This window comes from Diceros bicornis, chromosome 23 (genome assembly GCF_020826845.1).
Source record: "Diceros bicornis minor isolate mBicDic1 chromosome 23, mDicBic1.mat.cur, whole genome shotgun sequence".
Lineage (NCBI taxonomy): Eukaryota > Metazoa > Chordata > Mammalia > Perissodactyla > Rhinocerotidae > Diceros > Diceros bicornis.
In genome coordinates, this window is record NC_080762.1 from 7,688,228 (window position 1) to 7,710,006 (window position 21,779).

Here is a 21,779-nt window from a genome sequence, read left to right on the forward strand (position 1 = left end):
GAAAGAAATGCTTTGCAAGTCCACACCATTTAATCAAGTCACTATACGCTACTCAGTTCGAGGATTTGGAATTGAGGCTGAGATTGGCCCAAGAGAACCAAACTCAACTCCAGGCAGCTTTTCTTGGCTTAATCAAGTCAAATCCACAGGCTGAACTGATTCACCTCTTTCCGACCAGGAATGATCTAATCTAAACATGCTGAGGATGCTCTAAAATGGAATGGACCCATTACGATCTTAATTCAGAACTCTTTCCCTAAGTCAGAGACAAAAATGGCTTTAAAGGGAACCAGGTACAGGCTAATTATATTTTCTTTAAAGCTAAATTTCAGGGATTTATAATTTTTCAACCTAATCTATTCCATTCTCAGAGTTCAATAAAGCCCACTTGGCAATTTCCTGGGACTATCGGGGTATGATATCTGGCCTACACACTTTACTGCTTTGTAATACTCTGTATTTATGACGTTCTGTTGTTTCCCATGTGTTGTTACCTTTACAACAAATCCATCCTGAGTTTCTTGAAGACTCAGACCATAGGTCTACTGTTAAGTTTTAAGTAAAGGGCAAATACATTTGAAACCAAATATCCCAACAAAATATAAAGGAGTTTTAGAGTCTTCATTACAAAGGCATTAATTTATTCTCCATTTGGAACGATAATAACTTAACACAACGATGCTAACACAGTAAATGTGCAATAAATAAATGTTCACTACTTCTTAGAAAGATCATTTCCAGGGACAGATGTGAAATATCACTTTAAGTCTGAGCTCCCTGGCTTAGTTCATAGTAAAAACAACTTACCACAACTGCTGAAGAATACTTGCTTATTTGAGAATGGGGAAGAATCACTGCTATTAGGCAATAATAGCATTGTTTTCCAAGAGAAATCAATTAAATGACTATGGAGGCTCTCACTCCACAGAAAGTGGGGAGATGAAGGGCTAGTCAAAACAAATATAAGAAAATCACTGATAATCGGAGAAAGGACATGAGTTTAAGGGATGATAGAAAACGTTGTCTTCTCTGTAAAAACTGTGCTGAAGTTATTCTTGGTAATTCCAACATGTTAAAATTCACTTACTATGCTAAAATTAGCTTATGTGATCTTCTCAATCTGTTTTCTACTAAATTGGAAATAATATACTCTGAGTCCACAAATCTATCCCAGTAAGTACTGTGACCACTGAAACAAGTTGTTTGTGGATGGCTATATTAATACTTATTAGAAACAATCATACATTACAGTGATATAACTTAAAACTGCATTTCTCAGAGTCAAAGAAAATAAATTCCCAATTAGTTATTGTAGATTTCCTAAAAGCTTTAATAAATGGTTAAAAAAAAAAAAAAAAAAAAAGACAAACCGAGACCAGAGGCTAAAATTAAGTCTCAGAATTTTCTGTATATTTCAGTTTTCATGATTGGAATTGTCCACTGATAATTACCAGTAACATTTTTGCCGTTTTAATAAAGCATATTATTCTTTTAACGTAAGCTTTATTAAAATAAAGGTATAAGACTTAAGTACGAGGAAAGTTCTTTCGTATTCTTATGCCCAAATATAATGCCAATGACTTATTTTATGAAAAGTAAGAAAAGATCCATTTTCTAAGAGGGAACAAAAATAGAAAAGGAAAATAAGACCTCTGACCCAAAACGTTTCTTCATGCCTGGATCTGCCCTAACCCATCCCAAAAGAGAAGCAAATGGCAGCTACTGCTCTTATTATTTATGTTGCTTCATTATAGAAGCAGGGTCCATTTTCACTTTCCCCTCTTTAACTCATGATATTTCATTACACTGAACCTACATAAGCTTGGGAATACATAAACACGGATATTTATCTGTACCAAACACAATTCAAATAAGGGACTCCACAAGAAAGGTTTAGGAAATGTTTTATTTCCAATTAATACATTGATTCTGCTAATCCCTTAAAATTAAAAGTGACTAAGCCCCTTGGAGTTCTACGTGATGTTTTCTTTAGCTAGAGAGTTGGAGGGGTGGGGTGGGGTCGGGGGCAATCTGAGCAGGCTATTAGACCAGACAGTGTGAAATAGATGGATGAATAGAACCACTGAAGTGAACAGAATCCTAATCAAGCACACCCAGAAATGTGGAAGCAGTTAAGAAGAAGACAAGTTAACATTCTTAAGAATATACTATGCACCAAAGACTGGCTGAGCTCTTTACATGTCCAATATTTTATAACAATCACTAGAAGAAGGTTCTATTACTATATCCACTGAAACTTAAAGAGGTAAATCCCAAATAAGTACGGTACCAGGTCTTACTGATGTCAAAATCCATAATTAGATTAAATTATTACGTGGTTTTGATTATTTGTTTTTCCAGAATACTGTACATATTCTTGTTATATGAAGTTAAAGAGAACTTGTCTTTTTGTTCCATAATCTTATTTTCAAATTATCTTTTATTAATAAGGTCAGAAATGAAGAATCTGACTCAATATTCTTATTTGTTTTGTATTTTATTTAAAATAAAAAGTTTCCTCAACTGGGCAATCAATATTTCTCTCTCTTATAAGGTCAGGAATTTCATTGCTAATTCTGATTGAATAGGTACTGTGATGGATTTCTTTCTCTGCAAAAATGAAATCCTTGATCTAGGATTTCAACTTCCCAAGCAAAAATTTATTCTAGCTGCACAGTCTTCCAATTACAGACAAAATACGTTTATATCAGAATGTCAAAACTCTATGATAATATTATAATACATTCTGGAACAGAGTACAAGACATGCCGCTTGCCAGATTTTTCAAAGGAATGACAACCAAAAATATTTTTATTTTGTATTTTAATATTACAAGTTTGCTCTACATAAAAACTCCTTTATCGTCTCCTCTTGATCAGCATTTTTCATTACCCACAATTTCATTTAGGAAGGGGGTACAAGCTGCGTGGGCACGGAGGTAGTGAACCACAACATGGAGAAAGCAGCACAGCGGTGGTTACACGTATGGCCTTTGGGAGTGAACAGACCTGGTTCAAATTTCAGCTCTGCTTACTTACTAGATCTGTATGACATTTAGCAAGTTACTTAACTTCCCTAATTCTCAGCTGCATCATCCGCAAAACAAGGATAATAAATCCTTTACCTCATGGGCATTTTGAAGACAATAAAATAGAGTACAGAAAATACTAAGCACACAGCCAGATACCTAAGTAGAACGTGATAAATGGCAGCTATTACTGCTTAAAGATTACTTACATTTTAGGATAACATTAATCTGACACCTATTTTCTTTAAGTAATTTGTTTTCTTCAAGTTTTAAAACAGCTTTGAGAGTAATGGTTACGAGCCAGATTGCAGCCACGCTTCCTGGGTTGTAATCCAGGTCTGCTACTTACTAGCCGTGTAACCTGTAACCAAGAGAGGTTCTCTGTTCATAGGATGAGGATGTAGTAAGAGCACCTACCCGACATAAGGTCTTGTAAGGATTAAACGAGCTAATGTACGTAAAAACATCTAGAAAGTGCTTGGAACAGAGCAATTTCTCTTGGGATTTTTGAATTTTCAAGAACCAATTTATTCCAACATTTCTTTAGCTTGAATTGAAATCTAATCACAGCTAAAATCTTACTCAAGAATACTCTAGGCTTTTAATTAAGACAGCGGAATCCACTCAAATGGAAAAATGTACTCTTTATGAGTCAGCATTCTCTTTGTCTCTGTAATTGTGCGTCATGCTTTAGATGTCTTACTATCTTCCTCTCATTATGCTTTGTGGTAAATATTAACCAAACAAACATTAGAAAAGTAAATACATAGTAACAGGATGGCATTTGAATGCAAACAGCTATATTTCTTCAAGTTTGTTTACTTTTCATTTAAAAACAATCCCCAGCCAATTATGTTTCAATCAGTCCCTGTTTGTTAAAACCAATATTGAAAAAATACGAAACAATAAATTACTTTGCTTCAGTTCACGGATTTCAGCTGCCTCTCTAAATCCAGCACGAATTTGGCTTGGCTCAGATCTTAAAATAACCCCATCCTTCTCTTTCCAGAATCTAATCGTCCCCCTCTTAATTGCTGGGGATATGTTCCAAGACCCCCAGTGGATGCCTGAAACCACGGACAGTACCGAATCCTACACAGATTATGTTTTCCTATACACACACACCTATGATAAGGTTTAATTTATAAATTAGGCACAGTAAGAGAGTAACAACACCTTCTCTTCGGCATATCCAAATTGCCTGCATCACTACTCTTGCACTTGGGGGTCACTGTTACGTAAAATAAGGGTTACTTGAACACAAGCACTGGGATATCATGACAGTCGATCTGATAACCGACAGGGCTAAGTGACTAACTGTGGGTGGCCTATACAGCAGCATGGATATGCGGGACAAAGGAATGATTCATGTCCCGGGGGTGTGGAGTGGGACAATGCAAGGTTTCATCACGCTACTCAGAACAGCAAGCAATTTAAAACTTATAAATTGTTTATTTCTGAGAGCTCCCATTTAATATTTTTGGACCGCAGTTGACCATGGGTAACTGAAACTGTGGAAAGTGAAACTATGGATAAGGGGGGACTACTGTATCTTATTCTAGCCTAACAAGGGCTTTGTTTGAGCTGAAAAGTACCTGTACTCCCCAGCAACAAGTGGGGACACAGTGAATGGAGTGAAAGCCATAAAAAAATGTAGGGTTTTCTGTTTTGGACTCTTTACATGTCCCCAGCATTTTTTTTTTTTTTTTTTAACTTCTGGGCTGAGGTCAATCACGGGTAAAAAATCAGAGAATGAGAATCTCAGGGTTCTATGTTAGAGGAACTCTGTAAAAGAGTACTTGAAGTGTCTCCCAAACACCTCCCACAAATGAAGAGGAGACTGTGCTTGAACAGCTTCAGGACAAGGAGGTCACCATCTTCACAGGGATTCAGAAAAGATGGCAAATAAAACCAGTAGGATTAAAACTTTTATGTCTATGGTTAACATTCAAACCAAGATTTTTAAAATTAAATTTCTTTTGAGATGACACATTAGCAATAGTTTTAATAGTGTTTTCATAAACATGGCCCAGCAGAGGTAAACATGGTTTACTATTTATCTAATGACTAAAAATAAAACATTTTGATTAATAAGCCTATTAAGTTATAGTTTAGCATAAGGAACATATGTTAGTGAAGAAAAGGAATATAATGAATAAATACAGCAGATATTATCAAGATGCCGAAGAAAAACCCCCCAGAAAGACTAATTCAGCAATTAATTAACCAATCCTCCTATAAAATGAAAACCCTAACCAAGACGGTGAGATCTGGGAAATAAAGACCATGTATCGTCAGAAGAGTGAGACGGCATTACTTTCATGTTGTCGTACAAAAGAGAACAGATGTCACCGCTTTCCTACTATTTATAACAGAGTCTCCTGAGTCAGGAATCAGTGCTATTCCAGGAGACAGAATAAGACCCTGTTTCAATACTGTTCCAACAACTTCACAGGCACACAACAACATAGTCATCTCTTCCTTACGCCGTGGTGTCACAGCGGTTGGCAGCAGAGCCGTGAGTGTTTTAACTAACACCGAGCTTCTCTCTGGGGCACACAAACAAATGCACAGATTTGACTCAGATTCCCAAGAGCTAGAACATTTTCAAACTTCCACAGCTCCTCATCCACATCTGGCAGCCCATCGACAAACAGGGAGAAGATGCTTTACGACAGCCAGGGAAGGCCCAGTCACTGGAATGACTTTCTCCAACGTCAACACCAAGCCCTCAGGCCCAGAAAACCTTAGGAGGCAAAACAGAGTTCCTGAAGATGCCTAACTAGCTTCTGTGTTCTTTCAGAACTTCTGGCTCTAAATTAATTTTATTCTTCTTGAGTTGTAGTTTTGCAAAGTAAATCGATGTACACGTGCCTATGGTTTCATACTTGACGTTAGCTTGTTGCCCCAGCTGTTTAATAGGGCCCTCCTCACGGGTACAGAGTGGTTCTTGGTGTGCCGGGCAAATCTGATTCATCCTAAAAACATAAATCAGATTGACAGCTGCAATTCCTACAACTGCTCTATGTAATTCTCAGAGTAGAAACACTGGTCCTACAACTTGAAAAGCCATTTTAATGGCCTATAATGAACTGAACGGACTGATCTTTTTTCACTGGATTTAGGTTAGCAATGGGCATTTGCCTCGCAAGGTAATACAAGCATTTAGCAGGTATTTAAAAAATGCTTTATTGTGTTTCTCTGGTTATGTCTAAGCAAGCTTAAACAACATGGGAGCTTAAAATATTAAGCGATTTTTAATAGACACAGCACCCAATTTAGAAACTCAATTACAAGCAGCTGTAGAATAGATTTCACAAGGATAAGAATGTGGGATAGATGCCCACGTTCTCCAATTGGTAATACGTTGTGAATTATGACTCCAGAGAAGGGTCTTTATATTCAGTAATGATTCTCAAAGCCTGGTTTGTAGATCACTTCATCCATCACCTGGGGGTGCTGGTTAAAAATGAACTGGGATGCACCTTACATTTCCTGAAGCAGTATTTCTGGAGAGCGTACCTCAAAAGCTGCATTTTAACAAGCATCTGATGATTCCAATGCAAAACGAAGTTTGAGACGCGTAGGTTTTATTAAGATATACAGAAAAATATACCCATTCTTTTACTTAATTGTAGACAATAGAGACTTAAGGTTACCAGTCCCCAGGAAAAGCTTCTCCACTGGTTGGTAGAGCTCCTGCCTCACCATCCTGCTGTCAAGAGTGCTGTGAGGGCAGAGACAATCTGCACTCTCCCAAGAGAGGAGAACATCTCCTCCCTGAAAGTACCAGGCACAACACAGACACTCCCTGCATATCTGATGAATGAATGGATAATGGAAAAGGACTGCACATTCTCATTCCTATCTAAACACGGATTGGGAATTCACTCATAACCTGACCATCCATTTGACAAGTTGCTGTAGGAAACGAGATCCAAATATTCAGCACACCTACAAAAGGTGGAGCCATCTGAACATGGGGCAGAGCTTCCCAGCTAGCAGGCCCTGTATCATATTCTCGGGTACCAGTGCTCTGAGATCCCGTTCCCTGTAGCCCTCCCAGGAACCAGTGCCCCTGTCTGGTCGCCCGGAGGCAGCCCCATCCACTCCCTGGTGGGCCATATAAACGTTGGCATTTCTGTGCTATCGTTTTCTACGTGAGGTAGGAAGTTAAAGACAACAGTTTGGGAAGCCCTGCCCTAATTTACAAAAGAGTGCTGGTATGGATTGGGGGGATTTATCTCATCCTTTAATAATCATCCCTTAGATATCTGGTGTGGGGATCTTACAAAGTTGAGAATGGAGGTGTTTTAGCAGAACAAAAAGGAGGTTATATAGCTGTCGCCTCTTAGGTTATATAACTGATGTGTCTCCTTTGAAGGCTGGGGGATGATTCAAGATCATCTGGCATCCTCACTGTGTGTCAGGTGTGTGCTCAGTGCTGAAGTGTCTCAGAGAATCAGAGGAGATGTGGCCTCTGCCCTTAGGGAGCTGATCAACCAGCAAGGTACTCAGACCCGGAGAAATATTCATACAAAACTGTCAATTGCATTGGGATGTGTGATATGAAAGCATGTAATGAGAAACTTGATCCACAGTCTGGAGGATCAGATAAAGCTTCCCTGAGGAAATGACAGTCAACCTGAAGCCCGTGAAATGAGAGACCAGCTAGGAGATGGGAGGGATGGAGGCTGAAGGCAGAGAGGAAAGGATGGTTGAGGACCAGGTGGTTGAACCATTAAGTTTAAAAATGCACCAGGTGGAGAGAAAGCTGGCGAGTCAGGCAGGGTCCCAATAACACAGGACTTTATAGGCCATGTTCAGAACTAGGGTCTTAAAGACAAGAGTAATGGGAAGTCACTGCAAGTTTTAAGCAGGGAGATTTACTACCAAATGAATTTTTTTTTTTTTGGTGGGTAGGGGGGAGGGGGGAGGAAGATTGGCCCTGAGCCAACATTTGTCACCAACCTTTCTCTTTTTGCTTGAGGAATATTGTCCCTGAGCTAACCTCTATGCCAATCTTCCTCTATTTTGTATGTGGGACACCGCCACAGCCATGTCTTGATGAGCGGTGTGTAGGTCCGTGCCCGGGATCTGAACCCGCAAACCCTGCGCTGCCGAAGCGGAGCATGTGAACTTAACCACTACACCACCAGGCTAGCCCCCTAAATGAATTTTTCAAATGCAAACTCTTAGACTCTAGTCCAGAAGATGCTGGTGGGCTGGGCTAGGCCCCCAAATCTGAATTTTAAAGAGGTCCTAGGGAATCTGATGAGAAGCTCAGTTTGGGAACTACTGCTGTGGAACATTAGTTGTCCACGGGTCCATCCTGAGAAGATGGCGTTTGTGGTAAGAATAGGGTACATGTGTTCCTTGCATGGTTAACTTATTTGGCTCTATTATGTCAGCTCCAGGATCAAAAGAAATGCCAGCACATCACTCATTCTGGTGACCATGTGGCATCTGAAATGGGTGGATGGGATGGCATGCCAAGACACTGTCATTGCCCTGCCCACGTCCCCTGGCCACCACTCCCCCTTTGGTGCACAGTGGCCGACTCCCACCTGTCCCCCCTGCTCTGCTTCCCTCAGAGGACTAACCTGGGCTCTGGCTGCTTTGCCTGCTGCACAGCAGGGCAGATGTGCTGGGGAAATAAGTGTGCTTCCTCCCCCAGCAGCCTCACTCTGTGACTGCAGGGAGCCAGTGTTTAAATAGCTCAGCTCCCTCATCACCATGGTGGGAAAACTCTGAGATGTGTGGTCTACACACACTCCCGGAGTGTTCCCAGCAGGATCGTCCTGCTGCTGTCCCCAGTGGTACCCAGTGTGACAGTGAAGCTTCTCCTGGCTGTCTCACTTCCTCACTCCCCTACTGATGTTGCCCCCATTTCCCAAGTAAACCACTTGCAATCAAATCTTTGTCATAGGGTCTTCTTTTGGTGTGCTTCTTTCTTTCTCTAGCTGTGCCAAAGTGCATTTTTTTTTTAAAAACAGTAGAGTCTGGCAACCAAATTTTAGTAAATTATTAAGAATGACACAAAGAAAATGCATTGAAACCTGAGTGGGAGATTCCATCCACATGAACAATCATTATGGGAAAAGAAGAGAGAACATAATCTGATATGAGAATCATCTGGTTGAGAGTTCCATTCAAAATTTAATCTAGGAATATCAAAGAAATGGGCAAGCCTTTCTTTTGCTCCTCAGGAATAAAAGAAACACTGTGAAACAAATAAGTAACAATTTTCTCTTGCAACAATAATAAAAACTAACATTTACTGAAGGCTTATTTACTTATTAGCCACTATTGTAAGAGCTTTGCATAGCTCACTAGTTCATTCCTAAGAAATCAGTAACCAACAAATGTTACATTTACTTTTAAAATGAAAAAATATTAATTCATTATGTTTATACAGATTCACTCACAGCAAAGAAACCAGCCAACTTCAGCCCTGTTAACTCTACCTTCAGTCAACCAACCTCAAGCCATAAGATATATGTCTTTGTCAACAACTTTTCTTTTATTGGTTAACATTTGCTATGCTGCCACCCCATGACCATTTATAGCTAAGATACCACGTTGCCACTCCATCACTATTTATAGCTAAGATACCATTTTGATCATCGTGGGACCCAGTGACTATCTGGAGAAGAAAAAACAAAATAATCTGAAGCCAATTTTTTAAAATTTAAAATAACAAATTTAAATTTTAGAAGAGTAATAAATCTACATTATTTTAGCTATTTTGGAAAATGTTTCTTTAAGTATGCATAATGAAGTATTTAGGTTGGAATACCATGATGTCTGCAATCATTTCTTTAAAATACTTCAATGTAAAAAAATAAAGTGAGAAAAAAAATCTTGGTCAAAAATATTGACTTTAAAAAGTTAGGGGTCATTTGGATTATCTCCCTCATGTTTCCTTCGACTACATATAACTCATCAAATCTCTCAGGTTACTTCTAGCCACAAAGAAATAAATGAATAAGTAAATAAATACATGAAATAAAAATAGTAAATCTGGAAAGATGAAGACAAGAAAAAATCTGAACAAAGTCTCTAAAACCATGAAGACTTATTTACCAAAGCCTGGCACCCAAAAATGAAGGCATATCACTTGAAGAAATTCAACGTGAATACAAGTAAGTATAAGTGTGAATTAACACAGAATGGCAGGTTGGAATGCATTGACTCAAAAGATGGTATGTGCTAAAAATCTATGTAATATAAAAATATTTAGATATGAAACATGCGTGATGGGTTACCATAGAAAACTGAAAATGTCTGAGATTGTCCCGTTAATCACGGCAACAACATGAAGACCCTGGACCACACCATCACAGAAGACACATCACTGGAGTGGTTAAATCCACTATAAAAGTTATTCTTTTCTTACATGGATTTCGAGTTAAAAAGGACCCCAAGAGATCATCCAAACCAACCACATCTTCCTGCCGTGAGGAGACTCTGGCCCAGGTATCTGCCTGGAGCCCAGACAGTTAGCGAGAAGCCTGTGAGATGGACCTGCTGGCCCTTCAGAGTATTCTGTGGATATCTCAAACAGTATCTCAGCTTTTGAAATCTAAACTCAAGAAGCCTTACCACCTTGTGAGTCAATGAACTCACCATGAACTCTGTATCTGTAATATTACTATGTGAATTCGTACTTCTATTTGTCTTAAATTTTCTCAAGTGATATGCCCTCATTTTCGGGTGCTGGGTTGGGTAAATGAGTCTATGTTACATTATTCAGGTTTCAAGGATTAAAAAAATCATCACTGTTGTTAATCATTAAAGAAGTTACAGCTCCCTCCACCCATAGGGCAAAATTGCATTTCTATAAGGATGTTGATACTTGAAATGCCATTACTCCAATAACATTGCTGTGAATTTAGAATTAGATTCATTAATTCAAATGTCCACCTGGTTCATCTATAAGAATGAAGTTATAAAATGTTAAAACAAACAAAAGAACTATGTTGCCTTAGGTTTTCAAATACTCCACGAAAAAAAACCCCCAAAACCTAAGCACTAAGCATCTTTCTACTAATCTGCTCTTTCTTTTACTAAGATCCTCAGTTAATAGAAGGGCACAGACCATTTACTTAAAGATATATCAAACAAAACTTGATTCTTTACTTAACAATCCACTGAGGTTAAAACATTCCAACTCAACTCTACATGTACAATTAACATCTTTATAATTACATGACATAATGTATATGCAAGTACTTGGCAAATAATGAGCACTAAAAAGAAATAATATCCATTCTTCACAGGAGTCTGCCATCTTTCTTATAAAGGATGCCTCTATATAAATATTGATCAGTTCATTCAGAAATATGAACTGGCATGAAATAAAATGACTGGAATTTCCAAACTTATAATACCAAGCAAGTTCAACTAAAAGATGAACAAGTAAGAAAAAATCTTACCTGATTTGGATTTGTTTTTATAATCCCTCTGCCTAATTTTTTTTTTAAAGTCCAAGTACTGATCCCCACCATCATTTCACATCAAATCAGATGCATTTTCAGTAATATACAAGAAAACATTAGCACAGAATATAAAATAGCTAAGATAGAAAATGTCTTTCAATCAGAGTACTTCTAAACAACACTCATATTATCACTTTAATTACCTGATTTCAGGAGATGAAGAGATTTCATTTGTGTCTGTCCTTTTATTTCTCGGAAATGATGGACTAGCTGGAGGCATCTCACCACTTAAGCGGTCTGGGAAAATTCGGTCTTTATTCAAATTGGTTTCTGAATAGGGACAGTTGGCAGCACTAAAGGATTAAAAGAAAAAGAAGAGAACATTCTCATTAGAACATACTTACTTTTTCCAATTATAATGACAGGCTACAGAATATAAAATTCTAGAATTTAACTGAATATGTTATATATATTTATATACGTGTACATGTATGATTAAACACACAGTATGAAATATTTTATCTTTAAGACATAAGTATGTATAATCTGACAGAAAATACGTCTTCACACTAGATTTTTAGAAGCAATCTGATGAAATATTTGGAACTGAGCAATGGTCACTGAAGGATTCCCTGTGCACATGTGTGGGAACACTCAGCTCCAAGAGAGAAATACTTAGGACATCATAGGCGGGTTGGTGACAGAGGTGGGACAGAGAGAGAATGATGGATGGATAGAGCGGGTCTGCTTCCTAAAGCGGTCCTCCAAGCCCAGAGTCATCACATGCTGTTTGATTTCCTTTATAACAGCTGCTGCCCTCCAAAGGAAGGAGCTCCCCCAGGTTCCTGTCTCCAGGTCCCAACATACACCCGATATCCTAGAAGATACCCATGTCAACCCATAGTTAATCCTGTTCCTAATATGAAGAGAGACCAGATGCCAACTTGGATAATGACTCATCTAGCTCACTTCCCTTCCATCAGTGACCACTGGTTGGTCTCTCAGGTCCCATTTCAGGATCATTCCTGTTATCCAAGCAAGAGAAATCTAGGTCACTAATTGTTAATTCAACATTAAGTCAGTCTACTCCTGTGCCTGGGCCTCAGCTTTCCAGTCTCCAGAACATCTGGGCAACCTCTGTATCTCAGGGCCCCAAAACACCATCAACCCCTCCAACTCACTGCCTATCTTGCCCCTCTGATTTTAGGAAGCCTCCTCAAATCTGGAAATGGTTTGGACCTGAGGTAAATTATATTAGTGTCTTACATGTTCTCTTCCTCAGTTTACGTGACAGTGGAAATGTTGATAATTACTCAGGAAAAAATTTTAAACAGTGCACGTCTACCCTCCACCAAGAGAATCTGACACATCCTCCCAGGAGAAGAAGAGAAGAGTCTGAACATCCTTCCAAGTGATTTTGATAATGGCCTATAATATTTATCACGTATCTTGTAAGCAAATACAGTCTTTATTTTTTTTAACTACATGCTCCTCTACATGGCTATCTATGCAAAAGAAGAAAGTACATAACATTTGGTCAAGTGTTGACATAAGTGTATACAATGTTAACCCAACAATAATAACAAAAACAATAACCAGTAATATTTATGGAGCATTTACTATGTATCAAGCACTGTGCTAAGCGCTTTACATGCAGTACTTAACTTTCACTTAACCTACGAGAAAGGCTTCTCACATGACAAACTAAGGCTTAAAATGGCTAAGTAACTTCATCCTTTAATTATTTCGTTCATTTGTTCAACAAGTATTTGTCAAGTATCTGTTATATGCTAATTCTCTTTCTAGGCATTGGAAACACAGTGGAAAATGAAAAGACAAGGTCTCTGCTCTCACGTAGCTGATATTCTAGGGGGAGACGTAATTACACAATCAGACAAATAAGACAACTTCACATAGTGACAAATGCCGTGGAGTACGACATGAGAGAGAATGTGGGCTGTGACGGGCAGTGAGGAAGGGCCTCCTTGAAGCAGCAGCATTGAGCAGTGCCCTCAAGGTCAGGTCCCGCTCTGTGAACACAGGGGAACAGCATTCCAGGAAAAGGGAAGACTAGAGCAAATACAGGGACAGCTTGGCATGTCTGAAGGAAGGACCAGCGATGCTAGAGCACAGTCAGACAGGGAAGGAGATGAACCAGAAGCAGGCAGGAGAGGCATCATGTACGGTGGTGGGCCATAGGGACCAGTTCATATGTCTAGGTTAGGTTCCATCTGAAGCCACTGGAGGACCTTCAAATAAGGGAATGATACGGTTTGATTTAAAATTTAAAAGAAAATCACTCAGGATGCTTTGTGGAGAGAAGATTTTAAGGGGACAGAATTGGAGCAAAGGAAGTTGTGTAAGAATAAGATACAATGACTTGGATTTGTGTGACTGAAATAGAGGTAAAGAGCACAGTCATAGTATCTTCTGCAATCTCTCCAAGGGGACCTGTGGATGGATGCGACATGGGGAAAGATATACATGAAGGATTTAAGAAGGGCCTTTAGGTTTTTGGCTTGAAGAACTGGGTGGTAATAGGGATGCTTTTTTTCCTTCTGAGATGAGAATGACTCGAGGGAAGTAGATTTGGGGACAACATGAGGAATTGTGGGCTGTTCATTAGACAGTCAAGTAGAGAGAGATGCTGCTTGCCCAGAGTCACATAGCAATGAAGTAGCTCAGCAAAGTGAGCGTGCTATTTTACTCATCTTATTCAGAATGGGCATATGATTTCATTTCATTTTATTCATTCAGTAATGATCTGAAGGAAAATCACCTCCAACCACCAAGTCTCTTTTGAACAATAACCTTCAAGCGTTTCATGGAATCATTTGTGGGATATTTGTACTAATCTGTGCTCACGGATACAAGTGACAAGAACCAATTCAGCCTAACTTGAGCAGAAATAAACTTACTGCAAGGGCATCAGACAGCTCCGCAGGAGGGCTGGACAGTCAGGCTTGGGCAGGAAGGAAGGTCCCACCAGTACCTTCCCCCAGAAATGGTCTGCACAGGATGAGGATGCTGAGACAGCTGCCCTGGCCTCTCTTTTCAGACCCTCAGCCGCTTCTGCGCCCCACCCAGCCCTCAGTTCCATAGAGGCTGCAAACACGAAGTCTGACCTGCCTCACATCACTCCTCCTGATGGAAGGCCCAGATGGCAGCATCTGCTTGGCTACGTGTAGGTCTTCTGTCCACACCGTGACTGCCCCAGGCCTGAGGGAGGGGAGAGGTCCCGCTCCCCGTGGCTCCCCGAAGGGAGGAGGAGCCCTGCCTAACACTTACCTTGATTTCAGGCAAAATACAAATGTCCTAGGGTTGCCTCATCAGAAACATGTTTAAAACCAAATTCATCACCTTCAGTGGACTCCCCTCCCCGCCCCACCCTGCTGAAAAAGATAAAAAACGAAACTAGCTCCTCCTGCTGCTCTGGATTCTTTGTTTCTGACAAAGGAAATATATTAACCCAGCCTCAGATCTTAGTCATCTGTGACTCTGTTCCACTCTTTCTTCCTCATGTTACGTATTTCAATTGCAAATTTATCTACTTGCGTTTTGTGACACCAGGAAAAAAATGCCAATATAATTTTTTGGTTTCTTTTGCCCAACGGTAGGCTGCTGTTCCTAGAATATTGCAATTATCATGTTTCACTCAAACACCTGGCTTCACAATTACTGAATAATTGTACATTTACCTTGGAGTTTCGTCAGATATGAAGAAAGTAAAGAAAATGAGAGGCCTGCGCCTAACCCCACGCACCACACCCACACTGGGAAGATTCACAGGATTCCTAGACGGGCCGGGTCCCCAACCACACGCAACAGTGAACAGCTACAGCGTGGAAGTCTTTAATGTAAGATCTAAGGGAGCGGCCTCGTCATCTATTTGTTGAGTAAGCAAAAGAAGGACATGTCTCTAAGATCACCGTATACAAACCCAGCCAGCTCACAGAGGGGTAAGACCGCAGACCAGACGGAGACTCTCTTTTTTTGGATTTGCCAGGGCCAGAGAGGAATTTCAAACTCTCAACCTGAAGTAGCAGAAGCAATCACGCCTTCCAAGCAGGGATCTACAACGGGCCAAGATGTTCTGCCAAGGAAGCCCCACGATGGTCAGCTAACACCCTCTCTCCTTCTGAACCCTGAGGAAAGTCAAATGGGTTTACACACCTCCCATTCTTACACCTAGTATGAGGCAGAGAGGTTCCTGAAGTGGGAGGTGATAAAAAAAAGAGGATGGAGCATGCTCCAGTGACGGTTCGCGTACAGAGGGATGGGCAAGGCCCCGACAGAAATCAGGAAGCTGGTTCTAAATGTGCTCTGCTTTTTCCACTACTTAATAACGAGCAAGCACCACCTGGGAGACCTGTTTTCTCATCTGTAAAATGAGGATGACAACAATAATTACCACCACCGGGCATATTACCCACGCTAAATTTAGCTGTACTTGCATTACCTCATTGAACTCTCTCAACCCTGGGAAGTCGTTCCTATTCTAACACTCGTTCTACAGATGCAGAAACTGAGGCTTAAAAAAGGGAACTAGCTGAGTATCACTCAATTAGCTCTTGGTAGAGTTAGATCAGGAACTCGGGCTGTCTCTTCACTGTCACACTGCATTGGTAAATAGCACCGTGCAATATTGAGGAATTTCCTGATCCTTAATCCATGTAAACAATTAAATCCATCTGAGTGCCGGCTTCTAGCAAGATGCTGCTGTTATACAGCTAATATGTACTGAGCCAATACCTAACCCTCTCTTTGCCAAGTTCCTCATTTGTCAGTTTAAAAAGCTGACACACAGTTTTGAAAGCTAATAACTTCATAAACCCGCCAGTGCTGATCAAACTTCTCTGGAGAGACTGGGTTCCCATTAGGCTTATAATCATCTCTAGTTTCTCATGGACTAAGGTTCTAGTGACAAAACATAAGTCCTGTGTGTCTCATCACACAACACGTGTGTATTTAGTCATGGGCACATGCATGCATACGTATACACACAACTCCCTACCATTGTACAATTCCTCAGAGAGCAGAGGAATAGATTCACACAGGATTACACGGCTCTCTACTGTAAGGACTTTCCTAGGGTGCACGCTGTTCTCTTAGCAAGTTATTCCATATCGGCTCTACAGACACAAACACTTGCCCCACCAGCCCCTCTACCGAGGGTTTTCCCAGGAAACACTGGTCCAGCTGATGAGGAAAAGTGGAAGGACAGCCTTGCTCACTGTTCCCCACTGCCATCTTTAAAACCCTTTAAATTGTAAATATATTTATTTAAACAATCAGGTAACATCTTCGGTTTTCTAAGTGATCACATAATCATTCTCACACTCTGTCATGACAAAAACCTGTAAAACATACGAGGCAGGCTCCCTTGGCTACTGTGCTCTACATGAGAGGCCAGCAGTTACAGATGGAGACTGGAGTGAATCCTGGTTCTGCCACTGTCTGATCCTGGGCACTTCCTGAACCAGTCTAAGCCTCTGTTTCCTCATCTGTACAACAGAGATTAGAACGGTGCTGGCTGCGTGGAGCTGCGGGAGGATTAAATGTGATAACACACGTCAGCCCTAAAACAGTACCTGGAACATAGGCAATCCTCAATAGAGCTTACCTATGAGTACCATTTAAAAAGGAGAAGGAGAGTAACACCTAACTCCTACTGTGTAAAAGAGCACCAGCAAAAATAAACAACAGCATTACCAACTCCATAATACGCACCATTTAAGATGGCTCTCTGTCGCCCTCAGGAAAAGTTGATGCTTCTCTCCAAGTGCTACTCCATTCATGCTACGAAAATCTCTACACCAGATCGGCCTCCTTGGAAATAGAGCCTCTGCTCTGTAGAGCCCATCACCTAACCCCACACCTGGCACAAAGCAGCCACTCAGTAAGTGTTTGTTCAATGGATGGATGGATGCTGAATTAATATGATGTTTATAGTTTGCAGGTGTGAGTTCCGTTACTAATTTTTAAAACTTTCCATGGACTTTACAAATATCCTTTAGAGATTGTTGGAAATACTCTATATTTTTTCTTTTCTTGTTTCATTTCTCCCAGATCAAATCTTACATAGAAAAGATTTACTTCTGAAGGCCCTAGATACATAGAACATCTACTTTTATATAACTTCAGTTCTCCTTTAATCTCCTCCCATTCTTTGCCCTCTCAGTAGGCCAAATGAATGAATCCAAAAAGTGAAACACTGTGACACAACCAATATTAATGCTCCCTTGCTAGAGAGAAAGAATTAAGCAATCTGGCTACTGAATGTCCCTAGAGATGAGAATACCGTATCCACATCTCACTCACTCACTGGTCATTTATATTTCAATATTTAAAAACATCACATTCTCAAATTTCATTGTTGACATGTTCTATTTCTAACACTTCTTAGATCAAATTCAACTACTATAATTTTCGGAGAAGCTAACAACTGCTAGTCAAAACACAGGTTTTTGCTTATGTGTCCATAAAATTGCTTATTCTTGCTAAAAGAGCAACTTTCCTTGTTATCTAAGCAAAGAATCCATGTTTTGATTTATGCAGTTTCTCAGTAAATTAATCCAAAGAGAATTTTCCCATTATGTTTTCCTAAAGACAGCATTCTCAGCAAGGACAAAAATAAGTGCTAGTGAAATGAACCTTTCAAAGAATATCCATGCGGCAGCAGCTCCTACCAGTCTACTACTGAAATGGAAAACAGGCTGTGCCTGCTAAGGATTAATATCCCGCCAGGTAAAGAGCTTCGAGTGTTGTAAATAGAACAGCAGAGTCAGGGAGACTACAAAGCAAGCTGAAGGGCTGAGAAGGGAAGACAGGACTCTGTCCACTAGGTCTCTGAATTGACTTCCCCCTCTCTGAGGCTCTGGTCAACAAGTAAATCTGTCCCAGACCTACACACAGATCTGCTAGTTACGCCCTGTACGTGACAAGGAAATGCACACAGCCTCTTTACCAGTGCATGTCTTTTAAGCCATAAAGTCTACTTCTTCCTCTCTCATTCCAGAAAAATGGTTCCAATGTACTATGGTTCCAATTACAGTGAAAGATTCTTGACCACATTTCTCCATAAAATCTTTCATGATTCTCCCCATAATTTCTCCCTTCTTTTAGCAAATACAACACTGCATCTCTGAAGAAATGCTCCCAAGATAATCGCTGAAACTTTGTGAAATGGGTGTGGCCCAGCTAAGGGACCCTCAGGGGTCCACGGTATACTTGGGGAAAGGAGGTCCTGATGAGCGGCTGGTGCCATCAGGCAGTGGACAGGCAAACCACTCCGTTCAGACCTAAAACAATTCTAGAGAGAACTATGGATGTTGCTATGAGGTGGGTTTTCTTCTGAGAAAACCAAAAAAAATTTTTTTTAATTTTCAATTGCACCCAACAACATGTCAGTATTCACCTATTTTTAAAATTTCTTTGCTCTTTTTTTTCATAATTTGAGCAAATTGCCTTTATTCCAATGAACATCTTGGGGTTGTACAACAGAAAGGTATATGTGTCACAGTTTCAACAGTAGTTACTATTTGTATCTTATATTTTAATTAAGTTACGTATAGCATAGCTTTTATAGTTCCATTAGTACCTGAGATCTTCTTCAAAGGCTGAGTCTGACTAATTCATGGAGCGGGGCCTTGAGAGGCAGTGAGAGAGGCGTGGTCAAAAGCACGGACCCTTGAGCTAGACTGGGTGCCATCCCCTCTCCTCCCTCACCCACTGTCAGGCAACTTAGTAAACCTCCTCAGGGCTACAGTGGCCTCAGCAAAAATTGGGAGAAAATAATAGTTCTACATTACAGGGTCATTTTGAAGGTTATCCAATACCTGTAAAACAATTAGAGCAGTACCTCGCACAGAGTAAATAAATGCTCAATAAATGTTAGTTATGATTGAAAAAAAACTGCTGCTCAAAAACATTTATCAAATGAAAGACTCTATGAATATGTAATGAAAATTTAGCATGCTGATGAGTTATTTCTGGCATTTAGACTTTATTAAATGTCTGAAAAATAATCCAGCTGCCGTCACTCGGCAATACTGAGTAACTTCTAAGATGCAGCATTCTGAACTCAGTTTAAATTAACCACATAACTTTTGGTTTGCAGTCATACAAACAATGAAAAGGATTTTTAAATGAATATTTGCAAATAGAATCATCGTCCTGTCTATGCTCAGACATTTTACTCTGGAACATACCGAACCCCATAAAAACTTGCGGGGAATGTTGCAAAAGCAAGATAAGCAGCATTTGAGGCTGCGAGACGAAAGAAAGAGGAAACTATATAAAGATGAAAATAATCACACTAATTTTACAATTCCTATTAACTCTTAGAGGAACAGGTAGTGCAGTCTTCCCAGTTTTTAAAGATCTCGATTCACAACCTATACAAACTCAATAAAGAAGGAATCATTTTTCTTACTGGGCAATCCAATTAACATGCAATTAGAACACTTATACTGACAAATCATTATTTTAATATATATCTAAATAGGTGATGCTTTTATTCTTTAAAAACCCCAGTTAAATCACAAGAATTTCTTAGTATTTCAGTAACATTTTTAAATATCTACAAAGATCCCCAAATCAATACACCAAATTTCAAATGTATAAATTTGGTTTCTTTTTTAAGTTACTTAGGGGTAAGAGAAAAATATTGAAAAACACTTTCTTTGACCAATGTACTCTCACGTTTGACTTTTTATATCTGTGCTTTTTGTGATCTTTGCTGCTAATCTACAATAACTCACCTGTCATTATTCAAATTGTTGAGTTACCCAATCATAGAATAATCTACCAAACAAATACTTTTAACACAGCGTGTCCTCTTCTCATTATTAATGGTCCACCCAACATGATTATTTCAGAAACCAAGTATCTATAAAACTAGTCAGGGTGCCAAGAAAAGCCAAATAACTAGAGTAAATCTATTTTAAACTGTGAATGTGTTTTCTCTCAGGAAGATTTAACTACAGATATACTCTTCATTTTTACATGATCACTATGGTAACCACATTTCACATGGATCTGAATTTAAAATTAGTTCACATCTATGTAGTATACATGGAAATCATTATCTTCTGCATATGTGGGACAAGCCAGGTAAGGAACCCCACGTGAGTGGCAGCACCACATACCTGTGAGGGCCCAGGTGTCTCGCTCGCTTAAAATGGCCAATCCCTTTACACCCTGGGATTGAGCATCCACCATGTTCCGAAGCTTCCATTAATTCTAAGGGGCCTATCAGAAAGCAAAAGAAAGAAAGAAAGGGTAAAAAGTTAAGGCTATAAGAGTTAAATATCTGGAATCAGTATAGGTAAAAAAAAAAAATCCAACTTTTGAATCAACACATATAAATAGAAAAAGAAACATATTCTATAAAAGTTGAAAAATATCTTAAAAGTCTCTACTTCTAAAGGTTTTCCCCTACGATTTTGTTCACACTATTTATCTTCATAGTGAAATAGTAAACTTTGATCTAACCCCCTTTCAAAATGTCACAAACTCCAGAGAGACCTAAATCTGAATTAATGAGAAGATTCTAAACAGTTTTCATCAAGTAAATAACATAATTAATATATGAATACTCGCACACCGTGAAAACTTCAAACAACATACCAGAATACAGAACAGTTACAGATCACCTTCAGGCTATGTCCTCCACATTTCATACCTTCCTAGATGTTGGTCTAAGCATTCTCCTACGAGCCTACATTTGTATATATGTATGCATCAATTTTTTGGCTTTGTTTTATTTTGCCACATAAAAGGGACAACACAGATGTGTACTATTCTGAAACATTCTTCTTTGGTCTTTAACTTCATGTTTTATAAATCTTTCCATCTCACTAGTAATATTCTTTATGACTGTTGTATAGTATCTGTGGTATGAGTGCACCATAATTTATTTAACCAATATTTTTCCTAAGGTTTATTATTTTAAACATACTGTAACCAACACTATGTCGGTTCATCTTTGTGCCCTTATTCAGTTTGTATGTGGCATCCAGAAGTGAAGCCACTAAATGAGGAAGACATGCTAAATTTTTTAAAACCTGACAATAATTTATTGTATTTCCTATACATTTTTTTCTACAATGTATTCATTTTCCTCCAAAATTGAGACTGGGTATGTCAAGTTCTCAGTGTACCTTTTTAAAAAAACTAAATTTAACTGAAATTTTTACTGAGGTAATTGTAGATTCGCATGCAGCTGTAAGTAATAACACAGAGAGAGACCTCTTGTATGCTTTGCCAGTTTCTCCCAATGGTAATAATTTGCAAAACTAGATTTTAGT

At 39.3% G+C, this 21,779-nt stretch overlaps 1 protein-coding gene across 7 annotated transcripts in view; it reads right to left on the reverse strand.

Moving 5' to 3' along the window:
* L3MBTL3 (L3MBTL histone methyl-lysine binding protein 3) overlaps positions 1 to 21,779 on the reverse strand; it is a 115,024-nt gene that overhangs the window by 20,321 nt on the left and 72,924 nt on the right. For all 7 annotated transcript variants that reach the window (XM_058566307.1, XM_058566301.1, XM_058566304.1 and 4 more), the window contains 2 exons: positions 20,619 to 20,721; positions 11,673 to 11,822 (listed from right to left, as the gene is read on the reverse strand). In XM_058566307.1, the coding sequence (XP_058422290.1) occupies positions 11,673 to 11,822; positions 20,619 to 20,721 (253 nt within the window). The remainder of the gene's footprint in view (positions 1 to 11,672; positions 11,823 to 20,618; positions 20,722 to 21,779) is intronic.